The sequence below is a fragment of the Haliotis asinina genome, unplaced genomic scaffold (assembly GCF_037392515.1).
Source record: "Haliotis asinina isolate JCU_RB_2024 unplaced genomic scaffold, JCU_Hal_asi_v2 scaffold_18, whole genome shotgun sequence".
NCBI lineage: Eukaryota > Metazoa > Mollusca > Gastropoda > Lepetellida > Haliotidae > Haliotis > Haliotis asinina.
In genome coordinates, this window is record NW_027133890.1 from 1,642,768 (window position 1) to 1,664,079 (window position 21,312).

General features: G+C 44.2%; 1 protein-coding gene across 1 annotated transcript in view; it reads right to left on the reverse strand.

The window, feature by feature from the left end:
* LOC137269884 (unconventional myosin-XVI-like) overlaps positions 1-21,312 on the reverse strand; it is a 268,971-nt gene that overhangs the window by 195,371 nt on the left and 52,288 nt on the right. The window contains exons 9-15 of the mRNA XM_067803717.1: positions 21,012-21,122; positions 19,450-19,515; positions 17,073-17,300; positions 16,062-16,176; positions 14,544-14,691; positions 14,236-14,344; positions 12,436-12,553 (exon numbers count right to left, since the gene is read on the reverse strand). Coding sequence (XP_067659818.1) covers positions 12,436-12,553; positions 14,236-14,344; positions 14,544-14,691; positions 16,062-16,176; positions 17,073-17,300; positions 19,450-19,515; positions 21,012-21,122 — 895 coding nt within the window. The remainder of the gene's footprint in view (positions 1-12,435; positions 12,554-14,235; positions 14,345-14,543; positions 14,692-16,061; positions 16,177-17,072; positions 17,301-19,449; positions 19,516-21,011; positions 21,123-21,312) is intronic.

The following is a 21,312-nucleotide window of genomic DNA, read 5'->3' on the forward strand; positions in this document are numbered from 1 at the left end:
GTATTTAGCTATATCTAGATAGACATTATCGATTTTATCTACAGCCCACCCGGACCCCATGTGTGTGTAGCGTTCTAGGTATTCTCGTATCTGCTGAAAACTATTATCGATTGATGTGTCAATGGTCTCTGCATGTGTGACGACCTCTTGTTTACCTCGGAAGTAAGGTTGAACATACTCAGTGGTACTCCCAACCTGTTTATCGAGTGACATTTTCACTGTGATCTGAAACTTGATACTTCCTAGATTATTTAGTTCCTGGTTGACCTTATCAGCTATCAGAGGCTTAATATCTGTAATGTCTATGTTTCTATCAATGTGCATGCGCCAACCTCTCAAATAATTGCCTACGGCGTGCTCAGTGCGCACGAACTGTAGGTCAATAGCTCTATTCTGTCGTAATAATTCTACAAGCTGTGGTTTTCTCATACGAGAATACCCGCCTAAACCCAAATCGTGTGCCTCGGCTTTCAGTTGTTTTACAGTTGGACGTGCTACGGGGGTATGTGATAACAATGCAGTTAACCCGGCTTTCCCCAATTTTGAATAACCCGTGTATCCAAGCTGTTTCGCTTGAGCTTTTAACTGTTTTACCGTAGGAGGGACTTCTAAACCTAGTAATCTCAACAATGCTGGCTTCCGCATTCTAGAATACCCGATAACACCTCTCTGTTTTGCGACCCTCTTGAGCTCGCGCACAGTAGTCATTGTGTTTACACCTAAGAGAACTAATGTCTAATTGGTTCACAGTAAGGGGAGGTAACTCCTCCACTCTTGATAAAAAATATTTTATTTCTTGTAATCACTTATTAACCAAACTCGGTTTGTTGGCCACAATTCTCGTAAGTCTTCCAACAGCTTGTGTGAATCTATGTAGGCATCGATCAGTGTTTGGTTATTTGATAACAATTCGATTAACCCGGCTCTCCCCAGGTTTGAATAACGCCGGCATCCAAGCTGTTTTGCTATAGCTTTTAATTGTTTTACCGTAAGATAGGCTTCCATATTCAAGAATGTACAGTAGACATGTTTACACCTAAGAGAACCAATCTCTAATTGGAGTCTATCTTGAGCAGTCGCCTACGTTCTTTTATGTAGCCTTTTTTATTCTCGTATATGAGTTGATGTCTGACTACGTTCGCTCCGTGAGCTTTACATAGACAGTAGTGTCCTTTAACCCCGATACCACACACAGAACACGTGTAGTTAGGACTTCCCATATGGAAACAACAGAACCCCTGATTCCTGCATTTCCTACCACAAGCCTCGGTCTTCCCCATAAGTATATATTCGCATCGGTATGGAGCGGGTCTCATGTTTACTTATATAGGTATTTTAGTTTAATTGCTTAGCAACCAACGCAGTAGCTGCTATACCAAACACTATGAAGCCCAGTTCACGATTCATTTGTCCCTTGGATGGTGTGTAGTACTGAGCGAGTGTGGGTTTATTGAGCGCTTCCAATCGTTTACCAGTTAGTAGGTAGTATTCTTTCATTCCTTCATCGACATCGTAGAATGTTTTAATGGCATGGTTTTCACGCTTGAGTTGTTCGTTAATAAAATCGATCCTCTGGAGGCGTTTTTTAACGTACTCGGCCTGTGCTCTTTGTAATTTCTCAGTAGCGAGATCGTGTCGCTTCCTTTCTTCCTGTATTTCAACCGCGTGATCATCTCGTAGTTTCGAGAAGAGGAAATTACTCCCGGAAAATGCCAGGGCATTCACTAACGCCCCACCAACCATCATAGCTATCGTGGCCATCCCTATATTTATTTCATTATATTATCAGGTATTATTCCTTGTTTTACTAGGATGTCTTTTGTGGCCATCGCCATACCAAGGTTCATTATGAGCATACCCATATCCTGCAGGTTGAAATCTAGCTTGATAGTTGGTTGTTTAAGCACCATTTTAGTCAACCGAGCGTACCCTACTGCTAGACTGGCTACCACTGTGGCGTGGTATGCGTCGTTGACGAACGTTTTCCCCTCAGACATTATATATATGATATAAAATATTTTAAATTATAACATGATATGCGGGTCTACCATGGGGGATACCCCCATAACCCCACTGTTGGGGGTTACCTCACTGTTGGGTTGTGGCTCACTGTGGGAGGTGTATAACCATGTTATAACCACGGCAGCAGTTACGCCTACAGCCAACAACAGTCGGGTTGGGTTGGTCACTTTATGTTGGTTACACCACCGTTTTTTACCGGCAGCTACTCTCTTAGGATTCTTCTGTCTGGTTACTGTTGGAGGTACCTCCACTGAAGGGGTCACTGTTGGGGGTGGGGTCTCCTCCATCACTGTTGGGGGTACCTCCACTGGGGTTTCCTGTGCAGCATCCATCTATACTATTATTATTATTCTTTCTCTCAAATTGGCAATGTTTTGCCGTGATAATCGCCGCCGTCACTGGAGCCAACAACATACCATATTTGTGGTACAGCCCGCAGCTGATAGAGCTCACGGCGTGTTCGATAAAAGGGTCTTTATCTAGGTCCTCCCACAGGTAAAGTCGGCGCTCTGGTGGAATGGGAAGGAATTGTGATACAATACCGGTGTATATCTGGGTCATAGCCGATCCTATTGTCTTTGTCATTTCTGCTCCGAGCCGGGCCTCGTATCTAGCGTACAGCTTATCGATTTCTTCGGCTGACATTTTGTTAATTTTATCTGGAGTGTAGTCTCCAAAGTAATGTTTGGCTTTGCCGCCAACAGCCAACGCCACCAGTTTCTCTCGCTTGGGGGAATCCCCAGTTGGGGAACCCTCCACAGACAATTGTTCGAGCAATTCCTCACACTCCATCTTATAATATAACAAGTAAGATTTAGTTTTAACTATATAATACCCGATGCAGACAAAACACAGAGAAATGAAAGTTAAGTTGCACACGACAAATACTTCAAATATCATAGCTATGCTTAGCATTTGCTTAGCTTTGCTTAGCTTTGCTTAGCTTTTACTTAGCTTTGCTTAGCATACTATATAAGCCACGGGTTGGTCGGTCTTTAGAACGAGCTTAGCGTGTTTAGTTTCAGCGAGCTGTTTCTTCACCCGTTCCCGTTCTAATTTACTCATCACATCGTTCTCTCTCAAACACTCCTCAAACGAATCCCTGTCCTTGCAGTGAAATAAGGCCACCCATCGCGTCTGCTCCCTGAGGTCTTTCAACACCGAGTTGAACTTCTGCGTTAGCACCCAGACGCTGTGATTTGCATGCCGGCCGGAGAAGGCCAGGTACGATAGCATGTCTCTCTTTTTTGTTATCTCGCGATTAGCGCTGCAGTCGTCCAGTATAAACAGCGTCGGTTCCCCTTTAAATTTCTCGTGAAGAGCTTTCAACCAGTCCTGCAGGCGTGTTCCAGGGTCGATTTTGTGTACGTCAGGGTCCGTCATTACCCAAGGTCGCGCGTACGTTTTATTCATGCTCAGAGTAGGGCACATGATAACGATGTTATCGAACACATCCTTGTAGTAACCCTCCAACATATCCAACACGAAAACGGTCTTCCCACAGCCAGTCTGCCCGCATATGATAGCGCAGTGTGGGTCAGTGGGGAGGGGGAGACCCCCACACCCCCCAGAGGTTGGTAGTTTATTGGGGGGGTACCCCCCACTAGTAGATGGCTTGCACGAATCTCCCATTGTCTATATTAAGTTGCGCGTCCATAATTACGTACAGATATAATTTCAACTTACCAGCGGTTTGAGCCTTCTTAGTAATCTGGATGGTTATCCCTTCGCTGCCGTTATCTATACGACGCCCGCTGCCATGCAGTTTATCATCATCCGTGGATCGCATGTCCAACCATAGGGCGTACTTGGTGGTCAGGTATTCACCGATCTGCACGGAGCCGAGGTCCAGGTCCTTTGTTATGTAATCCCCCACTGGTAGCTTTTTTATCTCATCCCACTGCTGGTGTGGCCTCATACCATGACTGAACAGCTGGTTGGGCACGCCCTCGATGGTAACTTCCACCTTTTCAATCTCGGGGTTGAAAAACTTCTCGCTGTCCCTCCGGAATGGATCGTAATCCTCCACGGGGACGACCAGGATACCTTTCATCGATCTCGCCGGCACGTTCAGGTTGATATTCCACACAGTGTCGCTCTTATCTCGCACGACTGATCTATGTCTCAGTACGCGATCGTATAGGATAGCCATCTTCCCAGAGTACTGACTTCGAACCTGCCTGGCCAGCTCCGGGCTAGTGACCATGTCGAACTCCAGAGAGATGTTGTCTATGGTATAACTAGCCTCATCACCGTTCGGCGTACGCACTACTTTGCTATAGTCGTTAAACGTGAGCTCGTATTCGAGCCTATCACCCAGCGCGGCCTGGTAAAATGGCGCGTGTCCCGTGAGCAACTCGAAGTCGAGCGGCACGCAGAATCGATTCCCGTATGCTAGAGCGATAGCCTTTTCACCGTCCGATAGCTTGTCTTGCTGGTCTGTCGTGAAGACGTATCCTATGCGCGCCCGGGTTGATTTGCTGATGCCCTGGTACACATCATTGACTCGTTCTCTCTCGCTTTTCCAGAGATCCTTGTAGCAGTGAAACACGTCGCTGTCGTCGATGCTCAGCACCTCGTTACCGCTGATCTTGACGGTCGTTTTCTTGATGATAGCTCGACCCACGTTCCGCACTAGCTCGCGTTTGTCGTTGTCGGAGGTCAACGTGATATTGAACGCCAGTCGAACAGTGCCTGGTACAATGAGGTCATTCTCACCAAGGTTTGGAAATCTAACCAGCAGAGTTTGATTCTGGTCTATCTTGCTGGGATTGTTGGTGATGGTCACCGACTGTCGCACGGCTCTGGCACCTAGTGGCTCTCTCAATTTTCTGAAAGGATCTAATTTTCTACCGTACATTGTTATATATAAATAAAATATATTTAAATACTAATGGATGAAGACATAGATATGACGGAGATGCCGGGCGCTAGTGCCCAGGCATTCGATGATGAGCAGGAGACCTCATTTACTAGTTCACCATTGAGCCAAGAACTCTTGGAAACAACGGTAAATGATTATTACAAAAGTTTAAAAAGCGATAAAAACTACGTTGAACCCCAGGGTATATACCATAAGAATTTTTTTGTTGATACAAAGGGTGTTCTACGTCTTAAGTCTGCCCCAGGGGTTGACCTCTTTAACAAGATCAATAAAAAACCACTGGCCTTGTCAACTCTAGCCAGCCGCAATGGTGGTGCTGAATTTATCCGTGAACATCTAAACATGCGTGATTACGGTGGTGCAATACCTAAGACCGTTAAAGAAGATCTGCAAGCTACCAGATCCCACCTCACCACTATAGATGAAATGACGCCAGAGCGTGCTACAGAAGCCTCGGACAGCATAGAAAAACTGTTGAGCACCTACTGGGACAAACCGTTACCGGGGTTTGACTTTCCGGTAAGGGAACTGTACGGCTTAGACGAAGCCGTGAAACGCGTGCGTGGAGAACTCGTGAACAACATGGGGAAACTGAACGAAATCGACGAGCACATCGCTAGGGAAAAAACCAAACTCACCGAAACTGACGACGATGATATGAAGAATCGTATCAATGAACGACTACGCGATTTAGAAGACGAGAGACGTACACGATTGGAAGCCGCTTCCTCGAATCGTGAACATCTTCGATCCCAGATCAGTCGTATTCGGGAAACAATCGATAGAATACTGAACGAGGATACAACTTTAGCCAACAGGATTAGGATATTGTTCCGGGAGCAAGGGATCACCATCGCCAGCATTCTGACTGCATTGGGTTTCATTATATCAACCCTGGTGGTGTCACTGGTGGGAGGAACCCCTGTGGGGCCTGCCGGCGGCGGTGGAACTCCCAGCGGTGGTGGTGGTGTTAAAGACTGGATCAAAAAACTCGGGGAAGGCCTAGCTAAACTGGCTGGTAAAGCCGCCGAAGCCCTTCCCGGCATCCTGGGTAGCATCGTCTCGTGGTTGTTGGGCGCTCTGTCTAAAACTGCCATGTGGCTCAGTCAAAACCTGTGGGCAGCCATCGTCGCCGTGGCGGGTCTGGTGTACGTAGCGGCTAAGAAATCTTTAACCAAATAAGTCCCAAAGTTACCCCGCCAACCACTAGGGCTGTTTTATTATCAATATGCTGCTGATAGGTGGTGGAAACCCCCACACCCCCCGGGGGTAACCCCACATGAACTTTAGGCTCCGGAGGTGGCGCCACTATACCCTTTTCACGTGGTTGGGTGTGTGGGATATGTGGGGTGTTAATATCGGGGTTGATACCCAACTTTTGGTCCGCCGTGGCTATGACTATTTTGTTGTTATAACCCACCACTTTTTTTACTCTCAGTTGCATATCACTCGGAGACATATACAGCCCCACACCGAACACGTAGTTAACTTTCGATCTGGCGTATTCTAACACGTTTTGGTAGCGTTCGATGGCCCGCGGGAGATCAACTGGAGAATTAATAGCATCCTCAACGTTGGCAACGAATTGTTTCTGAGCGTCGTAAGCAGTTCCCTTACCGATGATGTTGGAACGCGTTTGCGACTGCGCACCCAACAGCGACCACACATACGTTCGAATTGAGTCGTTCAAGCGTATTATACCAGCACGAGTGAATCCTTTCGATGTGTCCAGCATGAACATTTTCCACCCGTCTGCGGTTGACTGCTCCACTTTCTGGACTGTGAAAGCAACACCACCTTTAAAGTTCATACGATCATCCCTCCATTCATTACTCGACAAAGCAAAGTCCGGGCGTAGTTTACCTTGTTTCAGTACAAGATCACTGAGTTCTTTCACTGATCGCACGCCATCAGAAGGAATACCCAACCCGTGGTTCGGCCCCGGCAAACGCCAATCCGTCTTCGGGTTTATTTCGAATTCATTACAAATACGTTCGTAGGCCCGTCTATCGTATGGGTTGTTTGTTGCGTCCCACGCTTTGTCCTGTGGGAGGGGGGCACTGATCTCTTTAAGGATACGTCTGACCTGGTAGTACACGTGGAACTTGAACACAGACTGACTCAGCGGTCCACGCTGAGAGTCGGTCAATACCACACCACACCCCGTTGTAGCGCACCACACAGCAAAGTTGAATTGATTCTGCCAGAACTGCATAGGGTTGTTGAACCACGCGTGGACTGCCTCAATGTTAGTCACCATAAGCTTATACTTATCGAACACATCTAAAAGCTGGGCATTGAAATACAACTCAGGAGCAACCACGATCTTCATGGGGGAGAAATCTACATCCAGTTTAGGGTAAAACACACCAGGGGAATACATTTTAAAACTATTATATAAATAAATATATATGTAATATGTACATAACACTTCCAGGAATAACGAGCGGTGAGGCCGTTCAGCTGACGCACGCGATCGATAACACGTCAGGTCAACTCGAAGTCGCACTCTGCGATATCACCTACCTACCGCAATGGACTAATATTAATATCAGCAACAATAAGCTGTTCGTCAGTGGAACTCGCAGTCAGATAACTGACGGCTACTACAGCGTGTGCTCGCTAAACGACGAGGTCTTCAAACCCCTGGGAGCCGAACTCAAGATGAACGACTCAAACGGTACAGTGGTGTTAATCAACAACGGAAGAACCTCCTTGAGGCTCGGCCGACCATTAGCGAGGATACTCGGTATGTCTCCTGACGAGATAAAACCAACAACAACCGTCACAGGCACGAAGTTACCCGAACTAGTACCGTACCGAGAGCTATACATTCATCTCAGTCAGGTGAGCACAACGTATAACATTCAAGGAGGCCACCCTTCCACTATACTGAGAGCAGTGCCGGTGAAAACTGAGAAATTCAACGACGGTAGAACCGAGTCATTTTCACCACGGCAGTATAAGAGATTAACCCAGGGTAACATACCTGAGCTGACAATATCGGTGTTAGATATAAATCATAATCCTGTAAATATAGGATACCTCAGCTTAACGCTTCACGTAACATGACCAGCGCACAAGGACCCGGAGTGAAAAAATGCGTCAATATCGGGATCTCCGACCTCGGAGACACACGCGGTTTCGACGCTCCCGGAGTAGATGGTAAATCATACGCCTTGCAACTAAAAAACAACATTTACAAACGCGTTGAAATCCCCTCCGGTGGAGCCCTAAGTGATATGATAGATACCACAGGAGCAACAGCCAACACTAAGTACGCCCTCGTCAACACCGGTGATGACAACTGGAGAATATACCCATCATTCGGAGGTAAACTGTTCGACTTAGACGATGTTGAGAGCACTACCGTCGTCAAAAACAAACCATATATGCTCGTCTTCACCGAAGATAACAAGTGGGTGTTGTTACCCGATAACAAATGGTTTCTCAATATTAGACTCGTCTCCCCTTACGTGTTCACGGATAACAAAGACAACCACCTAAACAAAGTCGTGAACAATGGAACCCTGCTCGTGGCTTACGTCCCAACTCAGAGACGTAGCATAGTCGTCAGCCCAGTCAACACTATAGCAGCCCACATGCTATCGAGTAAACCGGCCATGCAAAACGTGAAATTGCAGTTGGTGTCTGAATTCGAAGGCGTGGTTAAGATACTAGAGAGTCTACCGGCAAACTCAACACTGTTCATCAAAGTCTACCTAGGGGAACCATCGGGGAATGATGTCGAGATCGTGAAGGGGATCAAACTCGGGTGGGTGAAACGACACCAGTTTCAAGTTTGCAACGTTTACGTGCGGGTGGGTGTCGACTCCAAGACCAGTCTGCAGGGGGTCAACGTGATCGTAGAAAACAAGATATCACTAATCAATATCTTCCTGCCTGGCAACATACACTTCATGGGTATTAAGTTAACCCCTGAATTATTATCAGAAAACCAGTTGGAAATTATATCATAATAGTATAATAATGACTAGTCATCATCCCAACACTACACTTAACGACCTGGGAGATACGGATGGATTCGATCAGCCTGGTGAGGAAGATGAATTATACATCCTACACTTCAAAGACAACGTGTACAAACGGGTGCTGTTATCAGATTTTAAAGAACCCAAATGGCTGGTCAACTTAACACCAGCCTCACCTTATATCACAACAGGTGAACATGGGGTGATCTCTAAGATTAAGAACAACGGTAGTTGGGTCGGGGATTTCATTCCGGAGAGGTCATTAATCATGATGGCTACTGGTCCCGGGAAAAATAGGTTAAGGACTATAGTAACAAATAAATTACCATTTCGCAATAATATATATAACATACATCTTGATATATCCCCCCCTTTCACACTCATCATAGAAGTCTTCTTTTTCTATTTAGGTAATGAAAACACCTCAAAAGAACAACAAATTTTACCCGGGGTGTCAATACACTGGTTTGATGAACACACAGGTAAATATTGTCGTATTGTTATACAACAGGATACCCACGGGGCCCCTATAAACCGCTTAATAAGCCTCAGTGGGGTTTTTATTACAACAGGAAAGTCTATTAACCTCTCACCTATTACCCTGATTGATGGTCTAGATCTTGTAGGCTTCAAATACATTGAAAGATTTTTAACTGAACCCCAATTAAAATATCTTTCAAAATATATATTATAGGATGGGTCTGTACCCAGTCGTAGAGGAAGTAGCGAAGACACTGGAAACCGTAGATGGGTTCCGCTTGAGGCAGTTATGTGATATGAAACGCCAACTAGAACAAGACCGTGACACGCGGAAAGCACTATGTAAAAAATACAATAGAGCTTTCAATATCGTGGATGGGGCTGACACTACCCTTATGGCAACCAGCATGGGGTTAGGGGCGGCAGGCGTTGGGTTGTTAACCACCATCGTGGCTGCACCTATAGTGTTAGGTATTGAAATAACGGCTGGGGTGACAGGGTTGGTAGGGTTGGCGCTTAAGTTAGTATCACGCAGACTTAATCGTAAGGCATTGAAACATGACGAGATCAGGGTTCTGGCCGAAGCAAAACTCAACACAGTGAGTGAGCGAATTTCCACGGCACTCTCTGACAGTAAGATCTCAGAAGAGGAGTTTAGTTCAATCCTCTCTGAACTCAAAAAATATAACGGAATGAAACAAGATATTCGATCCAAGTCTCGTAAGTCTGCTATCAGCGAGGACGAGAAAAAAAAGTACATAGCACAGGGAATACAAAAAGCCCAGCAAGCCTTTATTATGAACACCAAAGAGATCGTAGGCGGTTCACATTAAACTGTTTCATCGACATAAATATAACATAACCGTAAGCGAGCCACCGATCCTATATGGTCGGTCAAAACTTACAACATAGATAAAGTGGATATGAAAGCCGACGAACCTAACTTGTACTACTTGAGGGGTGGGCCGGGTAGGGGATTTGTAAGAGAAGAATTATTGATCGTACCGTACGGCACAGTGTTACCGCCTGCCAAGTCACGGTAAACGTGATGGCGTGGCTTTGTAGTAGGGGCAATAGTAGCAAGAGCTAAGGGTCCCACCAAAGCCGCATTTAGTAAATGAGGCTTTGTAGAGGGGTTTTTGAAAAGTGTTTTCGGACTATCATTCCCTATACTACTGGATGTATTAGATGTTAGTTAGTCAGCAGATCACAAGGATATTACATGTGGGGGATGTGGATGTGTTAGACGTTAGTTAGTCAGCAGATCACAAGGATATTACATATGGGGATGTGGATGTATTAGATGTTAGTTAGTTAGCAGATCACAAGGATATTACATGTGGGGATGTGGATGTGTTAGACGTTAGTTAGTCAGCAGATCACAATGATATTACATATGGGGATGTGGATGTGTTAGACGCTAGTTAGTCAGCAGAACACAAGGATATTACATATGGGGATGTGGATATATTAGACGTTAGTTAGTCAGCAGAACACAAGGATATTACATATGGGGATGTGGATGTGTTAGACGTTAGTTAGTCAGCAGAACACAAGGATATTACATGTGGGGATGTGGATGTGTTAGACGTTAGTTAGTCAGCAGAACACAATGATATTACATGTGGGGATGTGGATGTGTTAGACGTTAGTTAGTCAGCAGAACACAAGGATATTACATGTGGGGATGTGGATGTGTTAGACGTTAGTTAGTCAGCAGATCACAAGGATATTACATATGGGGATGTGGATGTGTTAGACGATAGTTAGTCAGCAGAACACAAGGATATTACATATGGGGATGTGGATGTGTTTGACGTTAGTTAGTCAGCAGAACACAAGGATATTACATATGGGGATGTGGATGTATTAGATGTTAGTTAGTCAGCAGATCACAAGGATATTACATATGGGGATGTGGATGTATTAGATGTTAGTTAGTCAGCAGATCACAAGGATATTACATGTGGGGGATGTGGATGTGTTAGACGTTAGTTAGTCAGCAGATCACAAGGATATTACATATGGGGATGTGGATGTATTAGATGTTAGTTAGTTAGCAGATCACAAGGATATTACATGTGGGGATGTGGATGTGTTAGACGTTAGTTAGTCAGCAGATCACAATGATATTACATATGGGGATGTGGATGTGTTAGACGCTAGTTAGTCAGCAGAACACAAGGATATTACATATGGGGATGTGGATATATTAGACGTTAGTTAGTCAGCAGAACACAAGGATATTACATATGGGGATGTGGATGTGTTAGACGTTAGTTAGTCACCAGAACACAAGGATATTACATGTGGGGATGTGGATGTGTTAGACGTTAGTTAGTCAGCAGATCACAAGACCTGTTAGTCAGCTTATCCTGCTATGCCCTGAGGATTTACAAAGCATGGACTATGTTGATGATGATTGGGATATTAACTGTTTAAGTTGATAATTGTTTTCAAATTTTGTGTCAAATTTGTGGACTCAAACTGTCCCTATGCCCTGATTTTAATGTATATACGACCCACCCAGTTACCTGAGGACTGTATTGCTCAGCATTTTTGTAATGAGGGATTGTGGGTAATACACGATACAACTGAGCACATGAGTTTTGAATTTTTGCCTTGATGTTGATAAAAAGTACTGGTGCCTAAAAAGCGATCTCATAGATTTTTCAGATATAAAACCCTGAATTGGGATCCAAAGTTGCTTCCAACTGTCTTGGCGATGGAGGAGGGAGTGACAAGCATTGCAGGCCATGTGTCCAGTATTGGCGGGAAAGACACAGAGAGGCTGCGTGTGGGTGACTGATTGTACGTCTGCTTCAAGAAATGAACTTCAAAGGGATTTCAAGTGTTCCACTATCTTCACACAGAGGGAGGAGATAATAGCATGAGTCAGGAGAAGGGAAAATTTGTGTTTCTCAAATACTGTGTTTGCCAAATATTGTGTATGCCAAACATTGTGTTCAAAAGTACATGCATCAGAGGACTGTGATCGAACATGAATATGAAAGTTTTGTAGTCAGGCAAGTAATATCTGAAAATGTCAGAGCTCACCCTTCTGCAGTGTGTTGTAGTTGTCGACGTCGCAAGCCTGATGTTCCAGTATGGACACAAAACGGACATTTCCCAGATGCAAGATGGCTGCTAAAGTAGTGGTGAGACCCATCACATCCTGAAGATACAACAGAGAGGTTGCTGTCTGTCTCAAAGAAACTTTCACTATGTGTGCTGTGGAAGAGGTGTGGGAGAGGTGGAAGATAGGAGGTCAAGTGGTCTGGTGGTGCTGTGGAAGAGGTGTGGCAGATGTGGAGGAATTGAGGTCAGGTGGTCTGATGGTGCCGTGGAAGATGGGAAAGGTGGAGGATGGGAGGTCAAGTGGTCTGGTGGTGCTGTGGGAGAGGTGGAGGAAGGGAGGTCAGGTGGTCTGGTGGTGCTGTGGAAGTGGTATGGGAGAGGTGGAGGAAAGGAAGTCAAGTGGTCTGATGGTACCGTGGAAGATGGGAGAGGTGGAGGATGTTCGGTCAAGTGGTGTGGTGATGCTGTGGGAGAGGTGGAAGATGGGAAGTCAAGTGGTCTGGTGGTGCTGTGGAACAGGTATGGGAGATGTGTGGGAGAGGTGAAGGAAGGGAGGTCAGGTGCTCTGATGGTGCTGTGAAAGAGGTGTGGGAGAGGTGGAAGATGGGAGGTCAGGTGGTCTGGTGATGCTGTGGAACAGGTATGGGAGTGGTGTGGGAGAGGTGAATGAAGGGAGGTCAGGTGCTCTGATGATGCTGTGAAAGAGGTGTGGGAGAGGTGGAAGATGGGAGGTCAGGTGGTCTGGTGATGCTGTGGAACAGGTATGGGAGAGGTGTGGGAGAGGTGAAGGAAGGGAGGTCAGGTGCTCTGATGGTGCTGTGAAAGAGGTGTGGGAGAGGTGGAAGATGGGAGGTCAGGTGGTCTGGTGATGCTGTGGAACAGGTATAGGAGTGGTGTGGGAGAGGTGAAGGAAGGGAGGTCAGGTGCTCTGATGGTGCTGTGAAAGAGGTGTGGGAGAGGTGGAAGATGGGAGGTCAGGTGGTCTGGTGATGCTGTGGAACAGGTATGGGAGAGGTGTGGGAGAGGTGGAAGATGGGAGGTCAGGTGGTCTGGTGGTGCTGTGAAACAGGTAGGGTAGGGAGAGGTGGAAGATGGGAGGTCAGGTGGTCTGGTGGTGCCGTGGAACAGGTGTGGGAGTCTTGGTAGTCTTGTGGGAGAGTTGTGGGAGTGTTGTAGTAGTGATGTGGTAGTGATGTGGGAATGATGTGGGAGCGTTGTGGGAGTGTTTGTGGGAGTGTTGTGGGAGCGTTGTGGGAGTGTTTGTGGTAGTGTTTGTGGTAGTGTTGTGGGAGTGTTTGTGGTAGCGTTGTGGTAGTGTTTTGAGAGTGATGTGGGAGTGATGTGGTAGTGTTGTGGGAGTGTTGTGGTAGTGATGTGGGAGTGTTGTGGGAGTGATGTGGTAGTGTTGTAGTAGTGGTGTGATAGTGGCGTGGTAGTGGTGTGAGAGTGGTGTGGTAGTGTTGTAGTAGTGGTGTGATAGTGGCATGGTAGTGGTGTGAGAGTGGTGTGGTAGTGTTGTAGTAGTGGTGTGATAGTGGCGTGGTAGTGGTGTGAGAGTGGTGTGAGAGTGGTGTGGTAGTGTTGTAGTAGTGGTGTGATAGGTAGCGTGGTAGTGGTGTGAGAGTGGTGTGGTAGTGTTGTAATAATGGTGTGATAGTGGCGTGGTAGTGGTGTGAGAGTGGTGTGGTCTTGGTGTGGTAATGTTGTGAGTTGTCTGCATCATGTCAATAGTTCAACTGAGTCTGCTGGTGTCACACCTGACTGTTGAGGTTCCCTCACCTCACTAGCAAATCCCACATACTGGAGACAGTTCTTGACATCCCAGAACTTCTGGCGGTCCTCAGACACCAGCTTGTGCTGGACATCACGGCCATCACACTGCAGATAACTGCACACATAAAGTAGGAATGAAAACCATTAGAAACACACTATCCAAAAGTATCAGCTAAATTCCTAAACTGAGTTAACAAAGAATTTATCTGAAAAATGCTGATTAAATTGGTTTTGACTTTTGTTGTTTCCTGGTTCTAATGTGACCAATGTTTGACTTGGCATATCATGACATCCACACCATGACGGATACCAACCTGAAATCAAACTCTTTGTCAAACAGACAGCAGCTGGCCTCCTCTGGGGTGATGCCAGACAACATCCAGTAAAAGATATGGAAATTTCTCTCTCCTCGACCCTGGTGAACCACTCGGGACTTCTCAAGCAAATACTGGGTCATCTTAGCTGTAACAGAAACCAAAAGTTGGGTCATCGTAGTTGTAAGAGAAAACAGATCTTGGGTCATCTAAGCTATAACAGAGACCAGATGTTGGGTCATCTTAGCTGTAACAGGGACCAGATGTTGGGTCGTATTAGCTGTAACAGAAACCAGATGTTGGGTCATCTTAGCTGTAACAGAAACAAGATTTTGGGACATCTCTAAGCTCCAACAGAAACAAAATTTTCGGACATCTTAGTGACAATGGAAATCAGATGTTGGGTCATCTTAGCTGTAACTGAGATGAGATGCTGGGTCATCTTAGCTGTGACAGAAAGAAGATTTTGGGTCATCTTAGCTGTGACAGAAAGAAGATTTTGGGTCATCTTAGCAGTGACAGAAAGAACATTTTGGGTCATCTTAGCTGTGACAGAAAGAACATTTTGGGTCATCTTAGCTGTGACAGAAAGAACATTTTGGGTCATCTTAGCAGTGACAGAAAGAAGATTTTGGGTCATCTTAGCTGTGACAGAAAGAAGATTTTGGGTCATCTTAGCTGTGACAGAAAGAAGATTTTGGGTCATCTTAGCTGTGACAGAAAGAAGATTTTGGGTCATCTTAGCTGTGACAGAAAGAAGATTTTGGGTCTTCTTAGCTGTGACAGAAAGAATATTTTGGGTCATCTTAGCTGTGACAGAAAGAACATTTTGGGTCATCTTAGCTGTGACAGAAAGAAGATTTTGGGTCATCTTAGCAGTGACAGAAAGAAGATTTTGGGTCATCTTAGCAGTGACAGAAAGAAGATTTTGGGTCATCTTAGCTGTGACAGAAAGAACATTTTGGGTCATCTTAGCTGTGTCCGAATGAAGATTTTGGGTCATCTTAGCTGTGACAGAAAGAAGATTTTGGGTCATCTTAACAGTGACAGAAAGAACATTTTGGGTCATCTTAGCTGTGACAGAAAGAAGATTTTGGGTCATCTTAGCTGTGACAGAAAGAAGATTTTGGGTCATCTTAGCTGTGACAGAAAGAAGATTTTGGGTCATCTTAGCAGTGACAGAAAGAAGATTTTGGGTCATCTTAGCAGTGACAGAAACCAGATGCTGGAAGTTGGTTTTATGTCACTCTGATAACAATAGCAATATCACAGTGGAGAACTCCAGAAGTGGGTTTCCCACCTTGTAGCCACGGGAGGGACTACCACAAAACTGCCACACCATGAAGAGCAATTTTCACTATGACGAGCAAAAGCTTTAACCAATACGCAACTCCACCACACCAAGTTTATGAGAAATCAGATGATGAGACATCTTATCCATTACAGACACGTGATGCTGGGACACCTCAGCTGTAAATCATACAATTTATGTGTACTTTTATTGTACTCTGTACTGACCTCCAACAATGCCTCCATCCATTGAGTAGCTGACCTCAAGACACTTTGCGAAACGGCTGGAGTTGTCATTCATCACTGTCCTGGCATTGCCGAAAGCTTCCAGAAGAGGGTTCACCTGTATCAACAATCATTGTTTCATCTGTATCAACAGTCACTGTCTCACCTGTATCAACAATCACTGTCTCACCTGTATCAACAATCACTGTCTCACCTGTATCAACAGTCACTGTCTCACCTGTATCAAGAATCACTGTCTTACCTGTATCAACAATCACTGTCTCACCTGTATCAACAATCACTGTCTCACCTGTATCAACAGTCACTGTCTCACCTGTATCAAGAATCACTGTCTCACCTGTATCAACAATCACTGTCTCACTTGTATCAACAGTCACTGTCTCACCTGTATCAACAGTCACTGTCTCACCTGTATCAACAGTCACTGTCTCACCTGTATGAATACAGCAGTGTCAACCTGTTTTAGTTTTCGTCTGCTCAGTCAGTTGTATCTATGTGTACCTGGTTTATCTATCTGCTCAGTCATCTGTATCTGAGTGTACCTGGTTTATCTATCTGCTCAGTCATCTGTATCTGAGTGTACCTGGTTTATCTATCTGCTCAGTCAGCTGTATCTTAGTGTACCTGGTTTATCTATCTGCTCAGTCAGCTGTATCTAAGTGTACCTGGTTCATCTATCTGCTCAGTCAGCTGTATCTAAGTGTACCTGGTTTATCTTTCTGCTCAGTCATCTGTATCTAAGTGTACCTGGTTCATCTATCTGCTCAGTCAGCTGTATCTAAGTGTACCTGGTTTATCTTTCTGCTCAGTCAGCTGTATCTAAGTGTACCTGGTTTATCTTTCTGCTCAGTCATCTGTATCTAAGTGTACCTGGTTCATCTATCTGCTCAGTCAGCTGTATCTAAGTGTACCTGGTTTATCTTTCTGCTCAGTCAGCTGTATCTAAGTGTACCTGGTTTATCTTTCTGCTCAGTCAGCTGTATCTAAGTGTACCTGGTTTATCTTGCTGCTTAGTCCAGTTTCGGTACTCTCGGAAACACGGAGGAGATGCTGAACCAGGAATTTGCATGATTCCGTCTTCCCAGACCCACTCTCACCACTAATCACACAGCATTGGGACATCTGACATGACACCAGGTGGCGATGTGCTTGCTCCGCAACAGCAAACACATGGGGGCTGAGGGATGTCAGGTGGTGACAGTCATGGTACTCTCTGCTGATCTGATGACAAGGAGAACATCCATCAGTCATGTGTTCCACATAATCATAACTTATACCAGAATCAACAAAGATAGCAGTTCTACAAATACTACTTCTGTCATTTGATTACCTTTTCCATGAGATTTGCCCACAGCTTTACTGGTGTCCTCCATATAGTCCACTAGGACTGTGGGAGTTATCTCCCCTTGTGGAATTGTGGCAACCACGTAAACCTTCCTAGGGTACTTCGAAATGTATGTATTTGTTGGGTAGAGGTAGGGTTCAAAACTGTTTTATCACAGCTGATAATGTACAATGTTCTTACAAATACAAACACTTGCCTGTTGTGTCCTACAAGAAGCTAAGTTAGTACAGACTACTAACATCGATAGAGAAGACAACCATAACAAACACACTAAATGTTAACCTGCGTGGTTGTGGAATTGAAGAATTTTGTGCTGCCCACTTAATTTAATTGGTGGAAGCTTTAAAAGGCCTTTTTTGGTTTACGATACATTTCATGACATTATCAGAGAATTATGATTTCTACAAAATTTCTTTATTATTTATTACCACAACAAGCACTATACATTAGGATTCAGATATTAGGAAAATATGCACATAGAATATTAATTTCATCATGATAAGTAACAGATTAGAGAATGACTCCTGTCAGAAGTAATAGAACTCATCTCACAGACATGCTATTGAAAAAAGGTTTAAGTTATGACTACACCTATTCACAGATGTTGTTGATAAATCCTTGCCTTGAGACATTCAGAACGGCACTGTTAGATGAACCCTCCAGTAAGACAAGAGTTATGCCTAGACAGTTTAATAAACTGCTTTGCTGAGGTAGTAAACATGTCATCACCATATTAGAATGACATTGTGCAAACACTTCAAATCAGGGTCACTAAGACATGGCTCAGCGCAAGCGCATCTATTGTAATCCAAGCTATAGTCTATACATCAAAGTAGACTCATTAAAATCAGTAAATCAGTAAATCAGTAAATCAGTAAATCAGAAAATGTGCCAGTGGAATTAATGCCACTTGAGATAGGATTAACTCAAGATCACTACCCCCTGCCTGGTCATTCCAGTTGGCCACATCCCTCTCTGCATATACGGTATTTCATTGGCTATTATAGGGCACGCCTGTCTTGTATCATTTAACAAATCGTAATCATTTTATTGTTTCAAGTTCAGTTTAAATAAGTCACCAATGCCAAGTATTGGGCAGACGGGTTTAAACGTCCAACACTGATCAGCTGTAGTCCTCAGCCAAGAGGGTTGTACTGACTCTATGGCCATCCTAAAATTGTAATTAGCTTCTTGCAACTTTGGACTAATTCCCCATAAGCACACCAGCATGTCAGTTAGAATAAGGTTTTCCTTGAAACACAAGACCCTTATCATAACAACATCACAGTGACTTCATCAAGTCATCACTCCAGGTTCGTCTCATCTGAAGGGCATGAGTGGAGGGTTTTATCATTGAATGGATAACATCTAGTGACCAACCTCTGTCAACTACGCGTGTTCATGACCATCTCAGGGTGAGACTGCAAGAAAGATCCATGTGTTTGTATCAACCTACCCACCCCACCATACAGATCCACGTAAACAATAATAGACAATAATATGTGTATTTATTTGCGCCCAACTCCATTCACAGGGAGAATGCTTTTAGCGCTAACAGTCAAAGCATGCATATTTTTACCCTGGATAACCCAAGCTGCCTGTTTGGTGCTAGAAGGTCACCTGGGTATCCCACCGGGTACCCATTTTCTACTGAGTGAACAGAGGCAATTTTCAACAAACTCACTTGCCTATCACATGTGCTTTGTTGTGGGACAGGACTAAAGTCCTAAAAACTGAGCTCAGGAGTCAAGCTGCCAAACACGGTCACCCATCCAAGGACTGTTCAAGATCAACGTTGCTTAACTTCCACTGATTTGTGACCTGAGCTCCATGCACAGGACCACACACCACCACCACCATGTACATACTTATAGCATGCCACTCCACACACCAAGGTCCAAGGAGGTCCATATATTTGCTTACAGCATGCGACTCCACACACCAAGGTCCACAGACCTCCATATATATACTTACAGCCTGTCACTCCACACACCAAGGTCCATGGAGGTCCATATATATACTTACAGACTTGGCGTAGTATGGCAGCTCCATGAAGGGGTTTACAGCCAGTAGGATGTCCCCAATGTATGTCTGGAACATGAACCATTTATTGTGGTGACTTTTGAGAATAAAGAAACATTATTTTTGACCAGTTGTGTTGATATCTTCCTAATTGAGCCTATGGACGTAGATACATTATCTGTATTGCTTGTTTGTATTCACTCCACCACTGACTGTAGCCACATATATAATTCTATCTGTATCAGCTGTGGACATGTGGGCATGCTTACATATTTAAGTCTACCTGTATTGACTGTGGCAGGGATAAACCTGGCTCAGAAAAGATATGAGATAAGATCTCACATGGGACCAAATACATGAGATTTTTTCAAATCTAATGAGACTTAAATGTTCATGGTCATTCAGAAGAAAAGGAATAAACAACAAATAGGACATTGCCAGGGTTAGTCATTGCCAGGGTTAGTCATTGTCAGGGTTAGTCATTGTCAGGGTTAGTCATTGCCAGGGTTAGTCATTGTCAGGGTTAGTCATTGCCAGGGTTAGTCATTGTCAGGGTTAGTCATTGCCAGGGTTAGTCATTGTCAGGGTTAGTCATTGTCAGGGTTAGTCATTGCCAGGGTTAGTCATTGTCAGGGTTAGTCATTGCCAGGGTTAGTCATTGTCAGGGTTAGTCATTGTCAGGGTTAGTCATTGCCAGGGTTAGTCATTGTCAGGGTTAGTCATTGTCAGGGTTAGTCATTGTCAGGCTTAGTCATTGTCATAATCAACTCTAAGTCCACCAATCATGAATACTGCAATGAATTAACTCTTTCAACACCAGTCAACCAGAAATGAATTAACTCTTTCAACACCAGTCAGCCAGAAGCATTTACTGCCATGACGCATAGTTCACAGATACTCTGAGGTCATAGATGACGTCTGTGTTTATCAAGGCAAATATCAGCTCATAAATCAGTGTCACTACATACCATACATCATTTGAAAGGTACTAACCCTACTGTTTATATATATGAAAGTTATGTTTTATCATATTATTTACAAAAAAATGACTACAACTTCAATAAGTTAAGTTTTAACGAAAACGAAGGCTAATACAATTATATGTGCAGATAAACCACGCATAAAGGAAGCAAAGACTGGGGTGAGTTTCTTCCATTCAAAACATTCATGATATCCCCTTCCATTTTTCTTTCATATTTTCATCTTTACACAATCAGAAAATTACTATTTAGGACACAAACAACACTCTACTGCGAAGTTCAGTGTTTACCATACTCCTTGCAGCGCAGCTCGTTTTGTACAGTACTGTGTATCAATGTTTGAAATTCCATACCGGAAGCTATTAAAAATAGGTAGAAATAGGCAACATCTTTGACAGAAACAAAATAACGACAAAGCCTTTCTTAGTAAAATAGATTTAAACACTCTATTATTTCTACTCACACAGGTGAGCAGGATGTGATTTTAAATTGCTGCAGATAAATTTGAGCATGATTTTACAGCAATTAATGGAAGAAAATCGTGATATCGCAGCCGAAGCCAGTCCCTGCTGTGAACATACTTACATATATAAGTTTATCTGCATAACGTGTTTGTAGAGTCTCCACCATCGTCTTCTCTGTCAGGTCAGTGAATGTGGTGAGGTCATCAGTCATATGCCACATCGGAGGACTGGCCTGTGAAGAAACGTACATACATATTTACATCAAAAGAGCCATCCAATCACCACCTATAAGCAGCAGTATCTGTTCAAACATGGTGGTAATAGCAAAGATCACCATTCTGAAACACTTTCAGAAGGCTCCACACTATGTAATGAAGCTGAATCTAGAAATACAGAATCAGATTCAAAATCTGATAAAAATT